Genomic DNA, 21,290 nt, shown 5'->3' with positions numbered 1-21,290 from the left:
TGAAATGTACATTAAATGTTAATCTGGTTAAACTTCGAACAATTACTTATGTAACCTTGTTTGCTTCATTTAGGATTTCAAGCATACCAAGTCCTTTGTTATTTAGAAGATTTCAGCCTCTGTGAGGGACATCAAATAACTACTTGTTATACAAAAGTATCAAAGGGATCTTTTGACCTCTACTCTGTAAATACTGTTGCTGCATTGTCATACATGCTACAAATAGAACCTGCCAATGTTTAGAGGTAGTCAACCTGTCTGTGATTGCTTTTTTTTTTTTAAAACCACCACAACCCCCCAAAAAACTTAACTTAAAGATAGAACTACATTGAATACACAAATCAGTTTGCATGAAGACTTCTTATTTTGTTCATGTAGACATGTAGCAATACAGGATTCACTCTTACAGCTTGGAACAATGTATTATACTCATGTAACTTTCACAGGTGACCTTGCTACCACTCCTACTACTTAAGTCTCCGCCTTTGCCAAGGGCTCAAGTTCTCCTGCAATTCTGACATATTAGTACCTTGATATTGTATTAGAATTGCCACAGCCACCTGTAAATGCAGACTTAAACTCAGTAAGCTTCCTGTAATAGAGGCTCAAGGAGTGTTTTACTGTCTAACTTAAAATGTCTACAGCTTACCTTCCACAAGGAAGTTATCTCTCTGCAGACTGCATATGCAATTTCATTCTGAAGAAAACCCATGCCAGTACAACTCGAGCTGTAATATCTGGACCCTAACTGTTGGAAATGTCACAAATAAATAGTTCTCAGAACCTGAAGTATTTGTGTCAGTAGTTCAGTTACTGAAATTTAAATCTCATTAACAGGTTTCAGTTGCTTCTGTAAGAGTAACATTTCGTTACTTGTGTGTTCATTAATGCAGTGTGAAATTACTATATTTGTGCCTATGCTTTTGGCTGTGCAGGTCCATCACTACTGTAGGGTGCTGCTACACATGTAGGGTTCATGGTTGGTTTTTTTTTTCCTTGCAGAAGTTTTCTGGATGTGACAAACTCAGAAAAACAAGTAGTTCCTTCTTGGTGTATCATTGTTTGTGTTATAACTTCTCAGCACTAAAATGTAGCTTGGCACAGGAGTTTCACAGTTAACGCTGAGAAACTACTCAGGTGCCTCAGTCACTCAAAGAATTGACGATCATAGCTAACTATGCTCACAATACAGTCAAGAACTTATTCACGCCTCTGAAATCAAACCGAAACACTGCATTTATTAAGTTACAACTGGCTGCTGGTTCAGCAACTCCATTGATGTACACTGCTGTTTGGTGTACAGCCTGCAGAGATCAGTTTGGAGTTTCCTCAAATTTAGGCTCTGAAGGGGGAAAAGGAGAGGGAAAAGAAAATTAGTCTCTTTTTACTCCAGCCTTGAACACCACAATTCATCTGTTATTTAAAGAAAACCAAACATTAAGTTGGCAAGCTAGAGCAAGCTCTTGTACATTACAAACCACTTACTCTGCATCAGAGTATAATTAGATGCGAGAAGCGCTGAAGAATAAACTACACTAGAGGCAAGACCTTTCCACCTTAGAGGAGGTTTAAGACAGATATGAACCTCAGTAACGTTCCGCCAAAACAGTTTTAACCAACACTTAGGGTAGGTGGGAAGGCAAAGAAACTGAAGTCAACTAGAATGTTACCGGACACGATACTAGTATTTCCAACACAGCTCTGATAAGAACAAGTAACCAAGCTCCTCCCCCCCCCCCCCCCCCCCCCCCGATCCTACTTTACAGATACTCTGTTTTATTTGCACCAGTAACAATCTGACACCAAATTCTCCCTTAATCCAACTGAAAACCCAGGACATTTTTAGGTGTGTGCCTAGTCTAAATTGTAATTAATTCTGCTCAGACTAACTGGAAATTCTAAGTCACTGAATATGGTGGCTTGACTTTGGCTGGCTGCCAGATGCCCACCAAGCCTTGCACAAGGGCTCTCATTCTTTCCCTCACTCCCTCCACTGGAGGGCTGAGAACAGAGACAGCATTTTTGACCTTTTTAAAATATGCTGCAACAGAGGCGCCACCAGCATCATTGACTGGCTCAGCTGTGTCCTGCAGGGGGTCCATTTTGGAGCCAGATGGAACAGGCTCTGACGTATGGCCACCCCCAGCCTCTCCTGATAGAGGCCACCCACCCCTGCAGTCCCTGCTGGCAAAACCTTGCCACGTACACTAAATACACTCACACCTTCCAAAGACTGCTGAATCCCAGCTACCAGCTGCTTACAGCTTATGAGAAAGACAACTTACCCTCCACAAAACCTGACTACAGCTAAAACTGCTTGTGAGCAGTACAAGCTTTGAGCTGTACTTACATAAGCAAGCAAAAGACACAAAGAACTACAGAAATGAGGCTGTCCGTAAAAAAGATTAAGTCACTGTTATGTCCTAAGGCAGAGAGAGCCTGTGCAGCTTCTTTGCATTCTTGATAAAGAAGTCATCACAAGCATTCTTGTCATAATCAATCTGGGTAATGTAAAAACATGCTAACACAAACTCAGAGCAGTTAAACAGAACTCATAGCCAAATAACTGAAGAAAAAGGTTTAATAAAATTTAGTCAAGAGTAATCTTACGAAACAAAGTTAAGATCTATGTTCATTTTCTTAAATTGCTGACTTTCCAGGTGAGCTTACAAAATTTACAAATTGCAGTTTGGATGACATAAACTACCGGTTTTCAAATTATAGTCTGCTAACCTCTTTGGGAGGAAGAGAAAAGTGTAACAATAGGCTCTGGCCTATTTCTATTTCTGTTTGGACTATTTCTTTAGGGTGTGTGAAGTGTAATGAAAATAGCCTGATCTGACTGCAAGTTTTGTTAAGCATCAGCACATCTCTACTGGAAAGCCAAATGATCAAAAAAACCCCAAGAAAATAGGAGTCAGATGGAATCAGATGTGAACTGTGCAAAAGTAAGGAGATTCACTGAGGGCATCTTACATTAAATTAATGGTCCAAATAAAAACTAAATGGGAATTAATTAGGAAAATTGGTCAGTGAACATGTCTTTACCATCAGAAATTCAGTAAGATGTTAACTCACCCTCAAATTTAAATTCTGGAAACTTGGTTAGATCCCCTCCACCATATGACCGTTGAAGTCTAGCAAGGGATTCATCCATGTCTTTCTGAAATTCAGGGCCTGCATCAACAGGCCCTCCAGCCTGCCTAAAAACCATTAAAAGTTCTGATTAACAGCTTGGTTCTGTAGTTTCATGTGAAAGTTTCACTACGCTTTCATGGCTATTTATGAACTGAAAACCTTTTTGACAACCAACTAAAGCAAGCCATTTAAAATATTTCCAAAAGTCAAGATATGACACACCTTAGGGCCTAACTTACCTTACACATAAGTAAGGTAATGTACAAGTTTTCTACTATCAGTGATGAAAATCCAAGCTACAAAGTTAGCCTCTTGAGACATAAAACTACAGTGAGTACCCAGGCTTTCAGGGCTCTTAGTTTCACATGTTTTGGGTGTGATTTCCTAGCAAAATTGCTATTTGTACTTCTGTTAATGATCTTGGGTTAGTAAAGCTTAACTGCTCTTAAGAGAACGTGTTTTGAATACTAAACAAGCAAAAAACCCAAGAGACAGAGAACCCCGCATTCATATAGATTCAGACAGGAATTCCTTGGGATACAAATATAAAATAATTAAAATTGTAACTGTTTAGATTACCAATGCTCAGTTGTACTAGGACGGATACCATTTATAACTGGTAAGGCCACCAAAAATATGCCTCTCTACACAGGCTAGTTTGTAGGTATGGAAACACACATCTTCCTCCAGTAGAGCTAAGTAGCAGCTTATTGCCTTCCCAAGAATAAATATCACAGAATTACTATGGTTTTTAGTTTCCTGTTAAGTAGTTAATTCAAACTTTACAGGAATCTAAGATTCCATTTGAATGAACTGCTTATTAACATAAGATGTTTAGTGAATCAGCTTCACAGTTCCATTAATTGTCAATTGCTTTTGGAGGCTATTTCCATTCAGCTTCTGGAAACAAGTCTGAAGAACAGCCATTTTCCTCAGATAAAAAAAAAGGGCTTTCCCTGACCCCCTACTCACAGAGCACACAGATGGGTAAACATTAACGTACTAGTATGTTCACACAGTGTGCAAAAAAACCTTAAAATTGAATACCTTAACTCCTCAAGAAGAATTACATGAGCTCTACTTTTTTTTTTTAAGGGGAAAAAAATGGACATTTTCTGTCAGGTATGCAACAACAAGCCTTCTCACTTGTGACACTATCAATAAGTTTTGCAGGAAAGCATACCTTAAGTATTTAGAGAGCAACCTACAAAGTTAGCATATTTCAGCATTTGTCAAAATCAGTATTTTCCCTCCTTTTGCCATCAGCCTTAAAATAACTTTCTTTACTTACTTGCTCTTTGTGTTGTACTCTCTGATCTTGTCCAAGAAGAGCTTTTGAACTGGATCAAGCTCTTTTGTCTTATTAAAGACAACAGCAGAAAGCCCTATGTTCCTGCGCAAGTGAGGGGAAACAGCAGAGCGAAAAATTGAAGAAAGCCGAAGAATCTGATGCAGAATCATGATGACGCTAAGGTTTTAGCTTAAAAAAAATTGAAAAGAAACACAGAATTAGTTAGCTCTTTCCACAACGTAAATGCATAAATAAGTAAAAAAAAAAAATAAATCAGTTCAGAGCTGAGCTTTAAACTGCAAAGAATATTTAAACCAGCACACAACCCGAGACGAAAACTCAAGCAGCCACCGAGCGCGCTGCTACACGTTCCACCTCGCCGCCCGGACACACAGGGCATCTCAGGTCTTATCTTGTTTAAAGAAGAGGCAACAAATTTAACCCAGCCAAAGCGAGCAGCGGCACCGGCCGCCGGCCCCACCGCTCCGACTCCATCCCACCCGCCCCAGGAACCCCCCGCAGGCGACGGGGCCGGGCGGCGGCGTTAGCCCCAGGGCCCGCGTACCCCGAACGCAAACTGACAGAGGCGGAGCCGCCCCCCGGCACCCACCGGCGCGGCGGGAGGAAAGGAAGGGCACAGGGCACGGCGCACGGCGGGGCCGCCCCGGCCCAGCTCCAGTCACCTTGGGAGAGTCACCGCTCCGCCGCCCTGCGCAATGCACGCCGGGAAGCCACCCCGCCCGCGCGGCCCCGCGCCGCCGCAGCGCTGAGCCCCGCGGCCGCGCACACCGAGTCCCCGGGACAGCGGCGCCCGCCCCACCGCGCGGCCCCACTCAGCCGCCGACTAGGGAGGCGCTGTAGGGGAGAGGGGAGCGCGGAGAGGGCCCGCCACCCACCGCTACGCCGGAAGTAGGCAATGCGCTTCCGGGTGAGGAGAAGCGCCCGGGAGCGGCAGGTGCCGCCGGCCCCGCCCCGCCCGCGGATTGGCGGCGCGCGGGGGCCGCCGGGAGCTGTAGTTCCCGCCCTGCGCGGGGGGTGGCGGTGTCGGCGCGCCCTCCCCGCCCGGGCCCGCGCTGCCCAATCCCAAGCGCGCGACGGCCTCCTCAGGGCGGCGGCGGCGGGACCCGCTGGGGCTGCGAGGGCCGCGGCTGGCGGGAGGCGTCGTGCGGCCGCTCCGTTCGGGGCCGGGCGGCGAGACGGCAGCGGCGGGTGAGCGCGGCGCGGCCCGGCCCGGGTGCCCGGCCCGTGTTTTGTTTCCGTTTCTCCCCGGCGCCGCGGGTCTCATTTCCGTTTCGGGTTCAAACAACGACGAGGCGCCGCGGGAGGAGGAGGGGGGGAAGCGGGCGGGGAGCCGGGGGAGAGAACCGGGGCCTGCGGGGAGGAGCGGCCTCGCCCGGCCCGAGTCTACCGCCAGCCGCTGGCCCGAGTCTACCGCCAGCCGCTGGCCCGAGTCTACCGCCAGCCGCCGGCCCGGCTGCGGTGCCGCCTGCCCGCGGGAGGGCCCGTGGCGGCGGCCCGGCGGGCAGGGTCGCCCCGTCCTCAGGGGCCGCGGCTGCTCCGGGCCAGGCCGCAGGCCGCCCCGCGGGCGGGAATGGAGCCGGTGGCCGGCGCCGGCGGTGGGCCGCGGAGCGGGGCCCCTCAGGGCAGCGTGGCGGCCCCGGCGCGCCGGAGGCGGGAGGGAGGTGCAGCCCGGCCGCCGCGGCGCGGGGCCAGGCAGGCAGCCCGGGCCGGGGTCTGTGAGTTCTCTCCGGGGTGTAAAAACTTTATCTCTACTTGTAAAAACTTGTTTGGGGTTAAAGCGTAAGAGGCTATATTGTGCTGTGCGTAGTCTGCTTCCTGGTGTTCGGCCAGGTACGTGCTGCACAGCCACTTCTCCCAGTTCGGGTTTATTTTCTGACTTGAGGGAAAACGCTTGAAATCTGGCATGATTCCACCATGTTTAGTGGTCCGTTGTTTTTTCCTTCAGTCTGAAGTGGCTGATAACTTATAAAATCTGATCTGTAAAAGATAAGTTTGTCTCTTCTGTTACCTAGTTTGTGATGTTATCTACAATTCAAATAATAATTGGGATGGGTAGTACCAAATGCTCCACGAACAGCGGAGCTTTTTGGGAGCACAGGTATCTCCAGTGATTGGGCTTCAGTATCATCTGCTCATGCATATGGGCTCTTGTAGCTGTCCCTGCTTCACAATTAGATAGGCTAAGGAATGCCGATTCTGCTGTTAGAGTTTGTGCCCATATGAAGATGGGCTTACTTGCTTAATTCCTTGTGTTCCAGGGAAGAGAAAAGATAGATCTTAACAGGATAATGGGGCTTCTCCCCTGATTGGAAAAGCCAGACTGTAAGGTATTGGAATAGCACTGAGCTGTTGTACAGGGAGGAAAAAAAGGCTTTGTTGACAGGCACCTTCTTCTCTCACATTCGTGGAAGCCTGTGTCAGGTGTTATGGTCAGATGCCTTCTTGGGTAACAGGTAAGTCTTAGGGCTTTTTAGGTTGAAGGAAAAATAAAATCAAGCAGAAATTAGTAGGGTGTACCTTCCACAAATCAAGCAGAGTCTTATGTGTTCTTCCAAACAAGTGCTGCTGTTGTAGTACTGCTACCATGTTGACCCTTCTAGTAAGCCAGGCTGTTTGAGTTCTCTTGTTTCTCAGTAGCATTCAGGGTTTTAGTCCCACCTGAACCTATGTATGCTTTCAATCTCCATATCATTCTGCAGCTACAAATTTTGCTAGACTTCATGTGGAATGTTTATATCATCAGGACTCTTTCTATTCTAGCATAGGAAAGACTGAGTAACTTTCCCTGGTTTCTCTGAACTGTTAAAGACTTTACATGTTCTTGTGATGTTATTCTTTCTCTTTCCACCTGTCATCTCCCTTTCTCACATCTGGGTTCACTGGAATCATCTTTTCTGTACTTTCTGTCTGTGTCTGTGCCTCCCTTTCCTGCCTCCCCCAAGTAACCAGAAATGTAGTAGATAGAGCCTGCGAAATGCAGCTGCAAACCACCTTTGGAGAGTGAGTGAACAGTTACTAGCCCAGCTGCCAATTTGGAGTGCAATCCATAGGGACTTCAAAATGCCTTACCTAATTCTCTACAGTTGCTATGCTGTTACAGTATTTACTCGCTGTGCATCACTTTGCGTATTGAGTATTTTGTCAGAAATCATTCAAGATGGTGAGTTCTTTCTGTAGGTGTGCACAGTTTTCTCCATAAATAACTTACAAATGCGTCAAGGAACAGGAATCCTAGCCTAACCTCTCTTGTGACCGTATTGGTAAACTCCCTTCATCACAAAGAAAATGGTAACTTTACTCTTGTTATTTTGAGTTTTTAACCTGACTGCTAATACAGGAGAGAATTTCTCCCCCTTTTTTTATTATACCAGTTAGCTTCTTTAGGAGTTTTTAGTAAGGGACTTTGCTCAAACAGTAATTTAAAAAAAATATCTTTTTAACAGTCAACCAGATCACCTGTAACCATGCAGGTGTCAGTTCTTCAAGATACTTAATTAAGCTTGTCTGCATTCTTTGGAAGTGGTGTTTCTTCCCCATTTATTATGAAGATGATATACAAGTTTAAGTGATGTGGAAGTTGGACTCCCAGGTTCAGTGGACCCTACCCTGGCACTTAGGGGATTTTCACAGAGCCAGATCTGTGAGCAGAACAGATTCTGATTTAGTTTCTAGTGGCAAGGTATTCATGAAGTGCTATTTACTTCCTGTCTAGCCCTGGTGTAGCTCCTTACAGATTGTCATCACATGCAGCACTTGATTTCTTCAAAACTAATTTTAAATAATAGGTTTTGAAGGAGATGATGAGTAGTTTGGATTTCTTTAAACCTTTTCTGTAACAATTCTACAACATAGTTGGTTACTATTCCTTTTGGGAGATTTTAAAGTTTAATAAAAGTTCCCTTTTACTCACAGTTGGGTTTGTATAGAGTGTTCCCTGGAAAGAATGATTCCAGGATGGAAACCTTGCTAATCTCTACTATTGTGAAAATTTAAATAGTAGTATGTTTTACTTTTTCTGCTATGATTTTTTTTCCTTTGTACTCCTACTTCCTACTTCTTTTCCTATGAGTCAGTGATGTTATGTATTATAAACTATTAATATAATTTGACTAAGCTCTTTTTTGTATGTATTTCATAGTTATGGTGCATAGGATGGTTAGTGAAACATGATAGTATTAACAAACTGTATCTTTACAGACCAAATGCTGTAATTCCTTTTTTCACATTCATGTTCCAACAGACTCCAGTGTTCCGCAGGGCGTGAAAATCTGCAGTGCCAATGAGAGTATCACCATGGAATAGCTTTCCTTTTAATTACTAATATACTGCGTTAGTTTGGGACTTAACAGGATGCATTTGTTATGTATATATCATCAAGTGATTGCCCATGAGAGGGATGGATGGAAAGATGGAACAATCAATAAATAGTTTATTGTTGAGTTTAGTTACCTGTGAGGAAATCATGGATCTTCTGTCTAGCTTCCTGTTGCAGTGTTTTATGTAATACTTAAATTTGTAAGCAGCATCTTTCAGTCTTGCTGGGAAGGTGGTACGTAGCTGAATCTAGATGGCAAAATATGCGTTTGTCAAAAGTTCTTTGCTACCAGCCATTAAAAACTGTAGCAGGCCCATAACAAAAACATTAAATGAATATGGATACCTGCAAGAAAATCAGGCTTTGGGCTCTGTGCTAATGTCCATTTATAGTCCTGGATTTGCCCCTAGAACACTTGTTTGAGGAACAGGTATCCTCACCTGTTTTGTGAAACCTGTATTAGCTTTTGGCTTTATTTTTCAGGTGAATCCTTGTCTTTAAAAAGCAATCCTGGTATTTGGTTTAGAAAATGTTTGATAGAACAGAAGCCATGATCTAGTTTTGTTGGTCTGTGACTTACGGAAAAAAATTCTTTTCTGTTTATAGCTCTATTCTTAGGACATTTTAGCCATGACTAAGAGAGAGGCAGAGGAGCTGATAGAAATAGAAATTGATGGAACTGAGAAACAGGAATGCACTGAAGAAAGGTATGTAGTGTCTTTGCTCTTCGGGGTCATTACGCTGCAATTGATATGTTCATTTGTTTAATTGGTTTCAGATTTGTGGCTGCATATACACTAAGTTTGCTTGTTTATTATTGGGTATTGTGTAGTGCTTCAGAGATGGCTATGATTATGAAATAAGTGTTTTCTAGGTAGGCAAAAGAAATAACTTAAAACTGGCAGAAGTAATTGGCTCAGTATGATCTCTGTGATACTGCAGTTGATGGTATCCAGCAACAAAGCTGAAAAACCTGTGGAAACAAAGTTCTTGGGTTTACTTTTGCTCTCTTCAGTTTTTCTTACCTAATTAAATAGCTCCTGGTCAAGAAAACCACTGTAGCTGCTGTAGGAAACCAGTATAGTGCTCTCACGTTCTTCAATCTTAATTGGTTTAAATCCCAAACTGTTTTGTTTATCTCTTGCTATGTTCTTAGCAGTTCTCTTCCTCTACTTCCATTTCTGTAGGAATATGTCTACATGTACATTCTGCAAACCTTTCAGATTCAATGTATCCTTTTGTAAATGAGATTAACCTTTCAGTTTCTCCAGTCTGTTGCTTTACTGTTACAGAGTCACTTGTTTCTAACAGCAGAAATGATGTTCTATATCTACTGATTATATATATTTGTTGGGGCCATTGAAACTGTAGATACCGAATCCATTCTGATATCCATTGACTTAATTACCTCAGCCTGTTAGGTTTTTTCTTCCTAATGCTTCCCTCCTAATTTTTACAACTGTTTTTGAAAGCACAGAGAGGCAGTTTGTGTTGGATAGAAATAGCTGATGCTGGTAGATGACCTGCTCTTCAGTAACCTGTTTTGGAGAACTGAAGAACTGGTACAAAACCACTTATTGTTTCTTCTTATTCTGAGCTCCTTGTATATTTTTACTACTTACAAACTCACTATGTTTGTATACTTTCTGATTTCCTTCCGGGTAAATGTAGAGAGACCGACTGTCTAAGGTCATTGTTGACACATGAGTCCCATAACATTGATGATTCTGAATGCCTGCACCAACGCTGTCATCATTTCAGTGCCGGACAAACATAACGTGATTTTGTTTCCTTCAAGGCTCCATGTAGCTGTAGTTCTTTCTGGTTGTCTTTTCTATGCATTAAGCTTTTCCTAGTGCTTACTGGTGAAAAGACATCTCTGTATGAGAGTGGACATTTTCCTTTTCTTTTTTCCCTATCTGTTAAGTTTCTGTGTTTGTATTTAAAAGATACTCAAGTTAAAAACAGTCTAGGCAAGGCAAATAAAATTTGTTTATTCGACATGCAAGTTAATAGTGCATAATATACTAATCGTGACTTAATCTCTTGAAAGTGGTGATCTGAAAATAATCCTGGTATTTAACCTAGCTTTTTCATGGGGACAGGGTAAAAGAAGAGTTCCAGAACTGTAAAATCAATGTGACCAGATTTAGTAATTCACTCTCTACTCAAGCAAGGAGTTTTTCTGCACGGTGTTAAGATTTTGGAGTCAGTGTTACTTTTTATGTAGTTTAGTTCTAACTTTTTTTTAAGCTTTGCTATATCTACTGTATTAACATGTGGGTAATGGTTTGTTGTATTGATTTGGTGTTTAAGCATCGTTGAGCAAACCTACACCACAGCAGAATTTGTGAGTCAAGCTATTGACATCAATGAACCAATTGGAAATCTTAAGAAGTTGCTGGAACCCAGACTGCAGTGTTCCTTGGATGCACATGAAATTTGCCTGCAAGATATCCAGGTAAATAGAAAGGCTCTGAAAGATTTAACCTCTTAATGGAGAAGCATTTTGCATACTTTGTCCCTTTCTTCCATTGTTCATGGAATTCATGCTTCATTTGGTATATTAATTAAAATTAAGAGTTTAATTTTGTGTCAGGTTCGTTATTGCACCATTTAATATGTACGTACTAATTCAGTGTGAATAAAACCAAAATACTTTTGGGGTTCCTGGGGTGAGAGTAAGAGAGACAAAAAATTACCACCTTGCAAGTGAAAGAATGAGGGCAATGATAATACTGTCTTCTTTCGAGGTAGCTCACATAATTTGTTGCTGCCTGAATTTCTGTGAATCTAATCTTGTTTTGAATCTGAATGCAATGAGAAGGTTTTTGTACTATCCAGGTGCACAGACAGCAAAACGTTACTGAAGAAATCTAACCCATATGTTTACAGGTGTCATCACATGTTAGACAGTGTAACTGTTTCTCATTGTGTCAGCTGCATGTTTTATCTGCAGTTACAATCAGGTATCGGTGGCTTCTTCAGAAACAACAGGGAGAATACTACTTTAAAGACAATTTTTATGAAGGTGTTAAAAACTGAGAAAAGGAACTGTAGATACTTTTCACAAAGTGAAGGTATTTCCAGGGACTGCAGTGCTTTTTTTAGGTTAAAAAATGTCCCTGTAAGTGAAACTACCTTAGAACAGATTGGCAAGTTTCAAATTCTGATCAAATTCCTTCTGTCATGTACTATGTCTGCATAGTACTAAAAATATTTGCATGCTTCAGAAAATTTGCTGCAGACACTAAATTTTTCTAAAGTTCAAAGGAGAATAAGTTTCTTATAATGATGAGACTAATACCTATTTTTAATTTTTTTTTTGCTGTCATTAAGCTGGACCCAGATCGAAGCCTTTTTGATCAAGGAGTAAAAACAGATGGGACGGTGCAACTCAGTGTGCAAGTAATATCTAGGCAAGGTAAGCATTATGTTTGTCTGTTGTACAGACAAATTAATATTGTGGGAGTGCTTGTGAGTAAACCCAATCCCCTACTATTCCTAGCTGTGAAATTGAGAAAAATCACTGAATGGTCACATAGCTTCAGAATGTCTCTTTCAGTGTGTACTGTGATTATAAGTAGTAGTAGTTAAAATAAACCTTGAGAACTGGTGCAATTTGAAATGTGGGAGTTTTTATACTAACTTTCTAAGTGAAAAAACAACCAACCAACCAACAAAACCAAAACACAAACAAACCTGAGTCAAGTAGTGACAGTTACAGTATGAGGCTTTCATTAAGGGTGAGTAGTTACTCATACCAGACCGAGTATCTAAGCAGGCAAAAGATTTTTGTCTAGATAGGTGACAATTTCATCTTTGTGAGGTGAGTGAGCTTGTGTACTTCATGAGCAATTAGATTATGAAAGCATATGTAGCTAACTGAAAATTAGTATGAAAGTCTGGGATCACTATCTATTGTCTGTTTTCTTTGGATGAGAAGTCAGAGTAAACTGTTGTGACACGGCCGTTAACCAGGTGGGTAGGGATTTGTTGATGCGTAGTTTTTATTTGTATTATCAGGTATGACAGGATTTCCCCTTGTCAAATCCTCAGGAATTAGCTTCATTGTTTTGCTTTTTGTTCTGTTCTTCTTTGCTCCTGCCAAATGCCTCAAGTGGAAGGATTGCCACTGCTCTACTGAAGAAAACGTTTACTCTGTGAACAGCTACAAGTGTTTGTTGCCATATTTTCAAACAAAGAGTGACAAGTTTGTATTGGAGTAGGGTAACTTTAGCAAAGCAGATTAGCAAAATTTGGGGAATATGCTTTTGTGCCTTTGATTTAGATTAGACAGAAGAAAGCCTTTCTGTTTTGTATTAAGCAGTATTAAGTAAGACTGATGATTTGCATTTAATGCCCTGTGTCAGTTGACTAGTGCTAGGTTGAATGCTCAGTTTCCCATATGTAACGAGGGTTGAACTACCTTTTTGGTTTTAAAAACAGCAGAAATGTCCTTCAGAAATCAGGAATAACTGCTTTTAATTCATGCCCAGTAACTTGTAGTATGCAGTGCTCAGACTTCAATTTTCAGAAGGATGCAGGTGATAAATACCTCGATTATCTTCCACTTTCTTCCTGTGTGGTTTGGGAGGGTTTTTTTCTTCTTCAATGTAAAACTGAGGCGCATGACCATACAGCATAAGGACTTTCAGGGTCTGGGTTTTTTTTCCCTGTTCTCTCTCTCTCCCCCCTTAAAAGAAACACCTGCGTATTAAGTACTTTTGCATAACTTTGGAACAATCCTCAGTGGTGTTTTTCAGGCCAAGATACTTGACACTTAAGCAACCCATAAGAAATCTGTCTTTTGAAGGCAAGTAAAATATGGCAGAGCAGAACATCAGAAAACAAACAGCATGGTATAAAAAAAAGAAGTTATTTAGATCACTAACAGGAAAATGCACTTGTTACTCTGACTGCAGTGTCCCTTTGAGCTGGGGGGGGAAAGAAGCTGCTTATGCCATCCACATATTTTTCTTGTATATGTGAAGTATTGAAACATTCTCAGTTTACTGACTTTTATCTTTCCCTGACTTGTATAATATATAGCATTCAGCTAGCCGTAATTGGTGATGCTGATCCTTGTGGTGGACTTGCCGCTCTTATTTATCTGTGTCAACAACCAGCTGGAGTGCGTGGAGCTCCCTCTGGGGGTGGATGAAGAACTGACCAGGAGCTTAAGCATCAGGATTAGTGGGAGGGCAGGGACAGGTGACATTGATAGCAGGGGTCTGCTACAGGCCACTCAGCCAGGAAGACTAAGCAGGTGAGGCCCTCTCTCTCTATATATATATATATATGTGTGTGTATAAAATATATATACATATACATAGGAGCAGCCTCACATTCACAAGCCCTGGTTTCTTGTGGGGCACTTCAGCCACCCTGATGTCTGTTGGAGGAACAACACAGCAGGACATAAGCAAGCCAGGAGGTTCCTGGAATGTGTTGACGATAACTTGTTTTCAAGTGATAGAGGAGCCAACAAGGAAAGGTGCCATGCTGGACCTGGTTCTCAGCAACAAGGAGGGACTGGTGGCGAGGGTGAAGCTCAAGGGTAGCCTTGGCTGCAGTGATGATGAAATGGTGGAGTTCAAGATCCGTAGGGCAGTGAAGATGGTGCACAGCAAGCTCCCTACCTTGGACTTCAGGAGAGCAGACTTCGGCCTCGTTGGGGATCTGCTTGGCAGAGTACTATGGGACAGAGCCCTGAAGGGAAGAGGGGCCCTCTCTGGAAGGAAAGAGGACACCTGGTTACCTGGGACGTGGAGAAAGCTGAAGTACTCAATGACTTTTTTTGCCTCTGTCTTCACCAGCAAATGCTCCAGTCACACTGCTCAAGTTGCAGAAGTCAAAAGCAGGGACTGGGAGAAAGAACTACCTGTTACAGGAGTTGATTGGATTTGAGACCACCTAAGGAACCTGAAGGTGCACAAGTCCATGGGACCTGATGAGATGCGTCCGCAGGTCCTGAGGGAACTGGCAGAAGATATGGCTAAGCCAATGTCCCTCATATTTGAGAAGTCCTGGCAGTCCAGTGAAGTTCCCATGGACTGGGAAAGGGGGAATGTAACCCCCATTTTTGAAAAAGGAAATAAGGAAGATCTGAGAAACTACAGGCCAGTCAGTCTCACGTCTGTGCCTGGTGAGATCATGGAGCAGATCCTCCTGGAAACTATGCTAAGGCACATGGAAATAAGGAGGTGATTGGTGACAGCCAACATGGCTTCACTAAGGGAAAATCATGCCTGACAAATTTGGTGGCCTTCTATGACGGGGTTACCATGTTGGTGGATGAGGAAAGAGAGACTGATGTCATCTACCTGGACTCATGCAAAGTATTTGATGATGTCTCACACAGCATCTTTGTCTCTAAACTGGAGAGAGATGGATTTGATGGGTGGATCATTCACTGGATAAGGAATTGGCTGGATGGTCGTGTTTGGAGTTGTGGTTGTTGGCTCAGTGTCCAATTGGAGACTGGTGATGAATGATGTTCCTTAGGGGTCTGTACTGAGATCAGTGCTATTGAGTATCTTCATTGGTGACATGGACAGTGGGATTGAGTGCACCCTCAGCAAGTTTGCTGATGACACCAAGCTGTGTGGTGTGGTTGATGCGCTGGAGGGAAGGGATGCCACCCAGAGGAACCTTGACAGGTTTGAGAGGTGGGCCTGTGCAAACCTTATGAAGTTCAGCAAGGTCAAGTGCAATGTCCTGCACATGGATTAAGGAAATCCCCAGTATCAATCCAAGGTGGGCAGAGAATGGATTGAGAACAGCCCTGAGGAAAAGGACTTGGGGATGCTGGTGGACAAAAAGCTCAGCATGACCTGGCAATGTGTGCTTGAGCCCAGAAAGCCAACCATGTGCTGGGCTGCATTAAAAGAAGAGTGGCCAGCAGGTCGAGGGAGGTGATTTTTCCTCTCTGCTCTGCTCTCATGAGACCCCACCTGCAGTACTGTGTTCAGTTCTGGAGCCCCCAACGTAAGGAGGACGTGGATCTGTTTGGAGCAAGTCCACAGAAGGGCCACAAAGAAGATCAGAGGGCTGGAGCACCTCTTCTATGAAGACAGGCTGAGAGAGTTGGGGTTGTTCAGCTTGGAGAAGAGAAGGCTCTGGGGAGCCTTCCAGTACCTAAAGGAGGCCTGTAAAAAAGCTGGAGAGGGACTTTCTGCAAAGGCATGTAGTGTTAGGGCAAGGGGTGATAGTTTTAAACTGAAAGAGAATCAATTCAGATTGGCTATTAAGAAGAAAGTCTTTACTGTGAGGGTGGTGAGACACTGGCACAGGTTGCCCAGAGAAGCTGTGAATGCTCCTTCCTGGAGGTGTTCAAGGCCAGGCTGGATGGGGCTCTGAGCAACCTGGTCTAGTGGCAGGGGGGTTGGAACTGGGTGATCTTTAAGTCCCTTCCAGCCCAAACCATTCTATGATTCTGTGACTTCTTGAGAGAAAAGCCATTATGTCAGTTCAAGTGTTCCATCAAATTTTGATTAGACATGTAAATTCAGAGGAACAAACACCAGCTGAAATGTAGTCCATTGTAGTTCTCTTAGTGTTGCGTACAAAGATACCTTAACGTAAGTTAAGTCAGATGAAATATCAGTCCTGTTTATTCTTTTTACTAGAAAGACCATTCTGTCACTCCACCTTGCCTTAACTCCTGTCTTCTGGTTTGAAGAATGGAGATGTATAGTGTTTTCCTGCCATTATGAGAACAGCAACTTCGAGCACAGCCCTGTTCTTCTGTACTGCTCTGAACTAAGCCTCTTACAAGTTTGTGGAGATCTGAGTAACTGCATTGTATCAAATTGTATTGTCAAAGAATTTGAAAAAAAACCCTTTACTTTTGACAACTTCTGTAGCAAATATTTTGCTTTGGTTTTTTGTTTGGGTTTGCTTTTTTTAAAAAAAATCTGGACACAAGTAGTATCTGATCAAGACTTTCTCCTGCCTGTCTGACTATAGATAATACAAAATTAACATTTTGCCATCGTTAAGTTGTTAAAATTGATAGTTGTCTTTTTTCTTGAGATAAGATAAAATGGATTTTAACCCTATCTTTAGTCAATTTATTTTTTTTCTTTACAGAAAATAAATGGAGGGCAGGGAGGGAAGATAAACTTTTCAGACTGTAAATTCCAGTGCTGGGTGTATGGCATAGGTTGAAAATCTTTTTTGGGAAGACTTTAGAGGTGGAAGATCTGGCTGGCAGTCTGTCAGCTGAAGGAATTTTTTCTTGTTTTTTCTATTTCCTTAATCCACAGAGTAGAGGCAAGCTTGAATGAGAGTACTTACCACACTTTTTTCAGATGAACTGTGTGAGACAGAGGTACTAGATTGAGAGCAGCAATCTCTGACAATCATTGGTTTGAGCCATAGGAGGAGAGACACTTGTATTATGGAGGTAGACAATGTATTTTTGCTTTCTATTTCTTGTTGTTTGCAAAGTATATGAACAGGTAGTCCAGTTAACCTGCCATTCATGTTGTTCACATACCACATATACAAACTGAAACGAGTCAAAGCTGTGTTTGTAAGTGAAAGTGTCTGTAGCTGCTGTTTGTGTTGAGCTCAGTTCTGTCTCTTACGTACACCCAGAGCATACCTGCAAGATTAAAATTTTCCCAAACAGATGCAGTTCCACCTACTTTTTAAATGCTTGACTGACTTATGATGTTAGGGCCTAACTGCGCTCAGAATTTCTGTGTGTGTGTGTATGTAGCTGTACTATGGATACTTACACAGATTTTTGAGAATAAGTGATAGTTAAACACAAAAGGTTCTTTGGATTTGGGTAGTTGAAGAGCAAGTCCTGTTTTAAGTGTGTAACTCCTCATTTGACTGTGGTTTCTAAACTCTTTTGCGATATTTAGGCTTTTATTATTAGTAGCATGTAAAGGAACGATTCATAAGTGTAACGAAACATACTGATTTAGATTAAAGGTGCAGTTCGACTAATGTCCTGTCTGTGGCTGTGGTTAAAACTAGATATTTCAAGGAGAAAAAAATCAGATTGCCTGTAGGTCAGTCTTAACCCAAGTATATTCTCTAGCTTTAGACAATTAGCAGTGAACGGGTTTGTAGTGGGGCAATGTCTGGACATGTCTTGATAGCTAATGTGCTTGAATTTTTGTACGTTGTACCAATTTATACTTCTGGAATGTGTTGTCACATTGTGTTCCACAACTTATGTACTGTCCAGAGAAGACTGGACATCTGTTTCCTTATGCAGTAGGTAAAGGCAGAGATGTAACAAGAGATGCAGACAAACCCAGTGAATTAATGTTGGTCTAGCTTGCAGTAGGTTAGGTGGCAGACTGTTACTTGCCAACATTTTTACTTATTAGCTGATTTCTGTATAGAGACTCATCACTTTTATTTCCATGTTTGCATTATGGACAAAGCAGTAGAGTCACAGTTCTTTTGACATCTAGCTGTTTGACAATGAATTATTTTGTTGAACAGTAGTGAGCTGTTCCTTTCTAGAAGCTTTTTTCTTTCTTTTTTGAAGATAGAATCTTAACCCTTAGTGTTTCCCCCTATCCATTTCTGTCTGACTTTAAAACAATCCTGTGCTGCACTTGTTAATCTTACATGGCCTAGATAAAGCACTTACTCTCCTAAGGTGCTTGTTTGCTTTTTGTTCATGTTTGCTGCTTCATCTAGTCAACCATTTACTGGTTGTCTGCGTCTGTTTTCACTTCCTTAACTTCATATTGCTGCATACTATACTTACGGTCTTTGTAGCTTTCCCTTTCTAATATTTTTCTCAAGCTGAATTCCTTTTAAAGTCTAGAAGCATACTTGTCTGAAAAAAAATTGGTTCGTTTTTACTTGTACTACAGCTAAGTACTCCATTTCTTTTCCTTTATAAACTCTGAATAGATTGTGATTTTAGCTTTTAAAGCTGGAACCTGCCATCTCACGTTGAGCTTTCATATAGATTAGATGGGAGGGACACAAAGTAATACCTTATGGCACAAGATACTGAAGTTGTTCTGGCCATGTGATGTTCTGTAAATCCTACTTTCAACTGCCTAACCCTAGTCAAGGTCTTCCAAGTCATAATAAATTAGAATTTCACAGATTATTTTTTTTTTAATGTGCAAATGTATTTGATAAAAATCTCTTAAAGTGTTGTTGTTAGTTATTATAATGGAAATTATATGTCACAAAATTTGAAATATTTTTTTCTGTTCAGCATTTTATAATGACAAGAAATATCTTCTAAACAATGTCAGAAATCTGGTGAGGCACTAATTGGACAAAGTTCCTTCTCAGAAGGTGACAGAGAAGGTGGTGATACAAAGCATTAGTGGCATTAGTGAATGGGTTCTTTATTGCTGTAGAATACATACAAACATATATTCCAGCTATGTGGCCTAACATCTTGAATGACAGGCATAAAACCAAAACAGGAATAGCTGATGAAGCTTAAAACATGAAGAATTTTCTAGTTTTAACTTGCAGTTGAACACACTGCCTCTCTCAGGGTACTGAAAGAAACCTACTGTGTGTAGACACCAGAGATACCAGGGGAATATTGTAAAGGCTGAAAGAAATGCCTCTTTGTTGGGGGAAAGAGGTGGATGCTTGTTCTGGTTTTTTTGGGGTGGTTTTTTTTTTTTTTCTTCTTTGTTTTGGTATATTTTCTTACAGATGAAGATAGTTGTTCTTTATGCCCACATGCTGAACATTCTGTTCAAGATATGTGAAATGCATCACCTAGATAAGAACAGGAAGCTGTTTCTTCCTGGAGAAAAGGGAAAAGCTTTGTATTCAACTTACTAATGTATATACTGTATAACAGAATATGTCATTCCACTTTAGGACACTTGGAGAAATTTGATGCCTTTATGTCATGCTTCTTTCTTAAGTATGGTAACACCTATTAATCAGAAAGCTTTAATTTTGTCCTATTTGCATTGCTATCCTTTAAATTTTGTGTTTGTTTTTTGTATATTTAGGGATAGAGCCCAAGTTAAACATCCTTGAAATTGTGAAGCCTGTGGAGACTGTGGAGGTAGTGATTGATCCAGATGCTCATCATGCAGAGGCTGAAGCTCACCTTGTTGAGGAAGCTCAGGTGATAACCTTGGATGGAACAAAGCACATAACAACAATTTCAGATGAAACCTCTGAACAAGTGACACGATGGGCTGCAGCACTGGAAGGCTACCGAAAGGAGCAGGAGCGCCTTGGGATACCCTATGGTAATAATACATGGTTCTCTGTGTGTGTGCATGTGTGTGTGTTCAAGTAGGGTCTAGGTTCTTTTGTTTGTTTGGGGGTTTGGTGTTTTTTCTTAAACGATTATTAATTTTGGTTATGTAATTAAAGTGCTCCAATACCTGAGAGAAGGTTTCTTATGGTATGGGTAAGTACAGTGCAAATATCTGCATGAGAAGTCTAAAGAAAAGCAGAATCAGTGCTTGTAATCGTTCTTAAAATAGTGCTCTTTGCTCCGTAACTTGCTTATTATTGCAATTTTTAGAAAGTATTTTCTTCTTCCCTCCTTAAAAATCCATTTGTTAGTCATAAAGCTCTTTCACGTATGTCTGAATTAGAACTAAACTCAGTACTTGGTGGGGGTTTTCTCTAAAGATACTGAAACTGTGAGTTGTAGGATGCAGAGTACAGCGTTAAATCAGATTTGGCATGGAAAGCCATACTTGACTTCAACATGCTGGAAAAAGATGATTCAGAACTGAATGTAAGTATTTTGGTAGATGATCATCTCTCTTGAATTATGTTGTTACTTTAGTAAGCTGCTAGTTTAATGTTAGCATAGAAAAAGCATCTCTGAATACTTGCTCAGGATTGAACTGAAACTGGGTTTTGAAGGTAGTGGTTCAGTATCTTCATCCTTGCAGGTTTCTCTGTTTTGCTGCAAATGGAAAATTAGCTTTTAGCAGGTCTTTAAAATGTTGTGGCTTTCCCTTGGTGTTACTATGTTTTGGTGGATTTTACTAGACTTTACAAATTTCTGGTAATAGAATCCAAAGCTTTGGTACCATTGCAAAGGTCCCTAGGAAGAAGGAAATTATTAATTGATATGAGAAATAAAGCCAGAAAAGGGAGCAGCAGGAAACTTGGAAACAATGGAACAGGTTAGAGAAAGTAATGATTTGTGTTACTTGCAGATTATGTTCTGTCAATGAGAACAAGTTAGCAGCTTCTTGGTGAAAATTCGCTGCTGATAACATTTTGAAGACCAAAACCCTTTTGATACAGCTTTTCCAAAGTATTACTTTGCATGGTTTTAGGTTGCATCAGTGAAAAATGATGCAACATTACTGTCCTTTATTAAGCAAAATGGAATTTGTAGCTCCTACATATGTTTATATGCTTAGGAAACTTATTTTCTTTAATTCTTAAAATAAAAACCTGTGAAGTGACATCTGTTTGGGGTATGTAATTTAAAAATTGATATTAGTTCTGCTCTTGTTTTTTGCCTTTGAGACAGTGAAAGTAAATCTCTCTGCTTTAGTTTCCATTTTGAGTTCTTACTTGTTGACA

General features: G+C 41.5%; 3 protein-coding genes across 11 annotated transcripts in view; 2 read left to right on the top strand and 1 right to left on the bottom strand.

Annotated features, from left to right (window-relative positions):
* The window catches only part of JAM2 (junctional adhesion molecule 2), a 48,893-nt gene extending 48,106 nt beyond the window's left edge, over nt 1-787 (top strand). For all 4 annotated transcript variants that reach the window (XR_013925868.1, XR_013925869.1, XM_080374454.1 and 1 more), the window contains one exon: nt 74-787. Coding sequence is in view for 2 of the 4 variants with exons in the window: in XM_080374454.1 (XP_080230580.1) it covers nt 74-125 (52 nt within the window). In the remaining 2 variants the exon portion in view is untranslated. The remainder of the gene's footprint in view (nt 1-73) is intronic.
* A 426-nt stretch (nt 788-1,213) lies between these two features.
* Nucleotides 1,214-5,458, bottom strand: ATP5PF (ATP synthase peripheral stalk subunit F6). 4 transcript variants are annotated; one of them, XM_080374475.1, is made up of 4 exons: nt 5,326-5,458; nt 4,430-4,618; nt 3,079-3,203; nt 1,214-1,342 (listed from the first exon to the last, which is right to left on the bottom strand). In XM_080374475.1, the coding sequence occupies exons 2-4, from the start codon at nt 4,597-4,599 to the stop codon at nt 1,314-1,316; spliced, it is 324 nt and encodes a 107-aa protein (XP_080230601.1). In that variant the 5' UTR covers nt 4,600-4,618; nt 5,326-5,458; the 3' UTR covers nt 1,214-1,313. The 4 variants fall into 4 exon arrangements, with proteins under 4 accessions (XP_080230601.1, XP_080230599.1, XP_080230598.1 ...); XM_080374473.1 differs by lacking the exon at nt 5,326-5,458 and adding an exon at nt 5,113-5,253; XM_080374472.1 differs by lacking the exon at nt 5,326-5,458 and adding an exon at nt 5,040-5,179.
* GABPA (GA binding protein transcription factor subunit alpha) overlaps nt 5,218-21,290 on the top strand; it is a 28,827-nt gene continuing 12,754 nt past the window's right edge. Inside the window, exons 1-5 of one of the 3 annotated variants that reach the window (XM_080374451.1) lie at nt 5,218-5,357; nt 9,372-9,472; nt 11,082-11,226; nt 12,105-12,189; nt 19,739-19,984. In XM_080374451.1, the coding sequence (XP_080230577.1) occupies nt 9,396-9,472; nt 11,082-11,226; nt 12,105-12,189; nt 19,739-19,984 (553 nt within the window). In that variant the 5' untranslated portion in view covers nt 5,218-5,357; nt 9,372-9,395. Of the gene's footprint in view, nt 5,358-5,479; nt 5,639-5,870; nt 6,904-9,371; nt 9,473-11,081; nt 11,227-12,104; nt 12,190-19,738; nt 19,985-21,290 lie in introns of those variants that run through there. The other 2 variants (XM_080374449.1, XM_080374450.1) reach the window with 2 other exon arrangements.

The sequence above is a fragment of the Falco punctatus genome (assembly GCF_963210335.1).
Source record: "Falco punctatus genome assembly, chromosome: 2".
NCBI classification, from domain to species: Eukaryota; Metazoa; Chordata; class Aves; order Falconiformes; family Falconidae; genus Falco; species Falco punctatus.
This window is presented reverse-complemented; position numbering and strand designations above follow the sequence as displayed.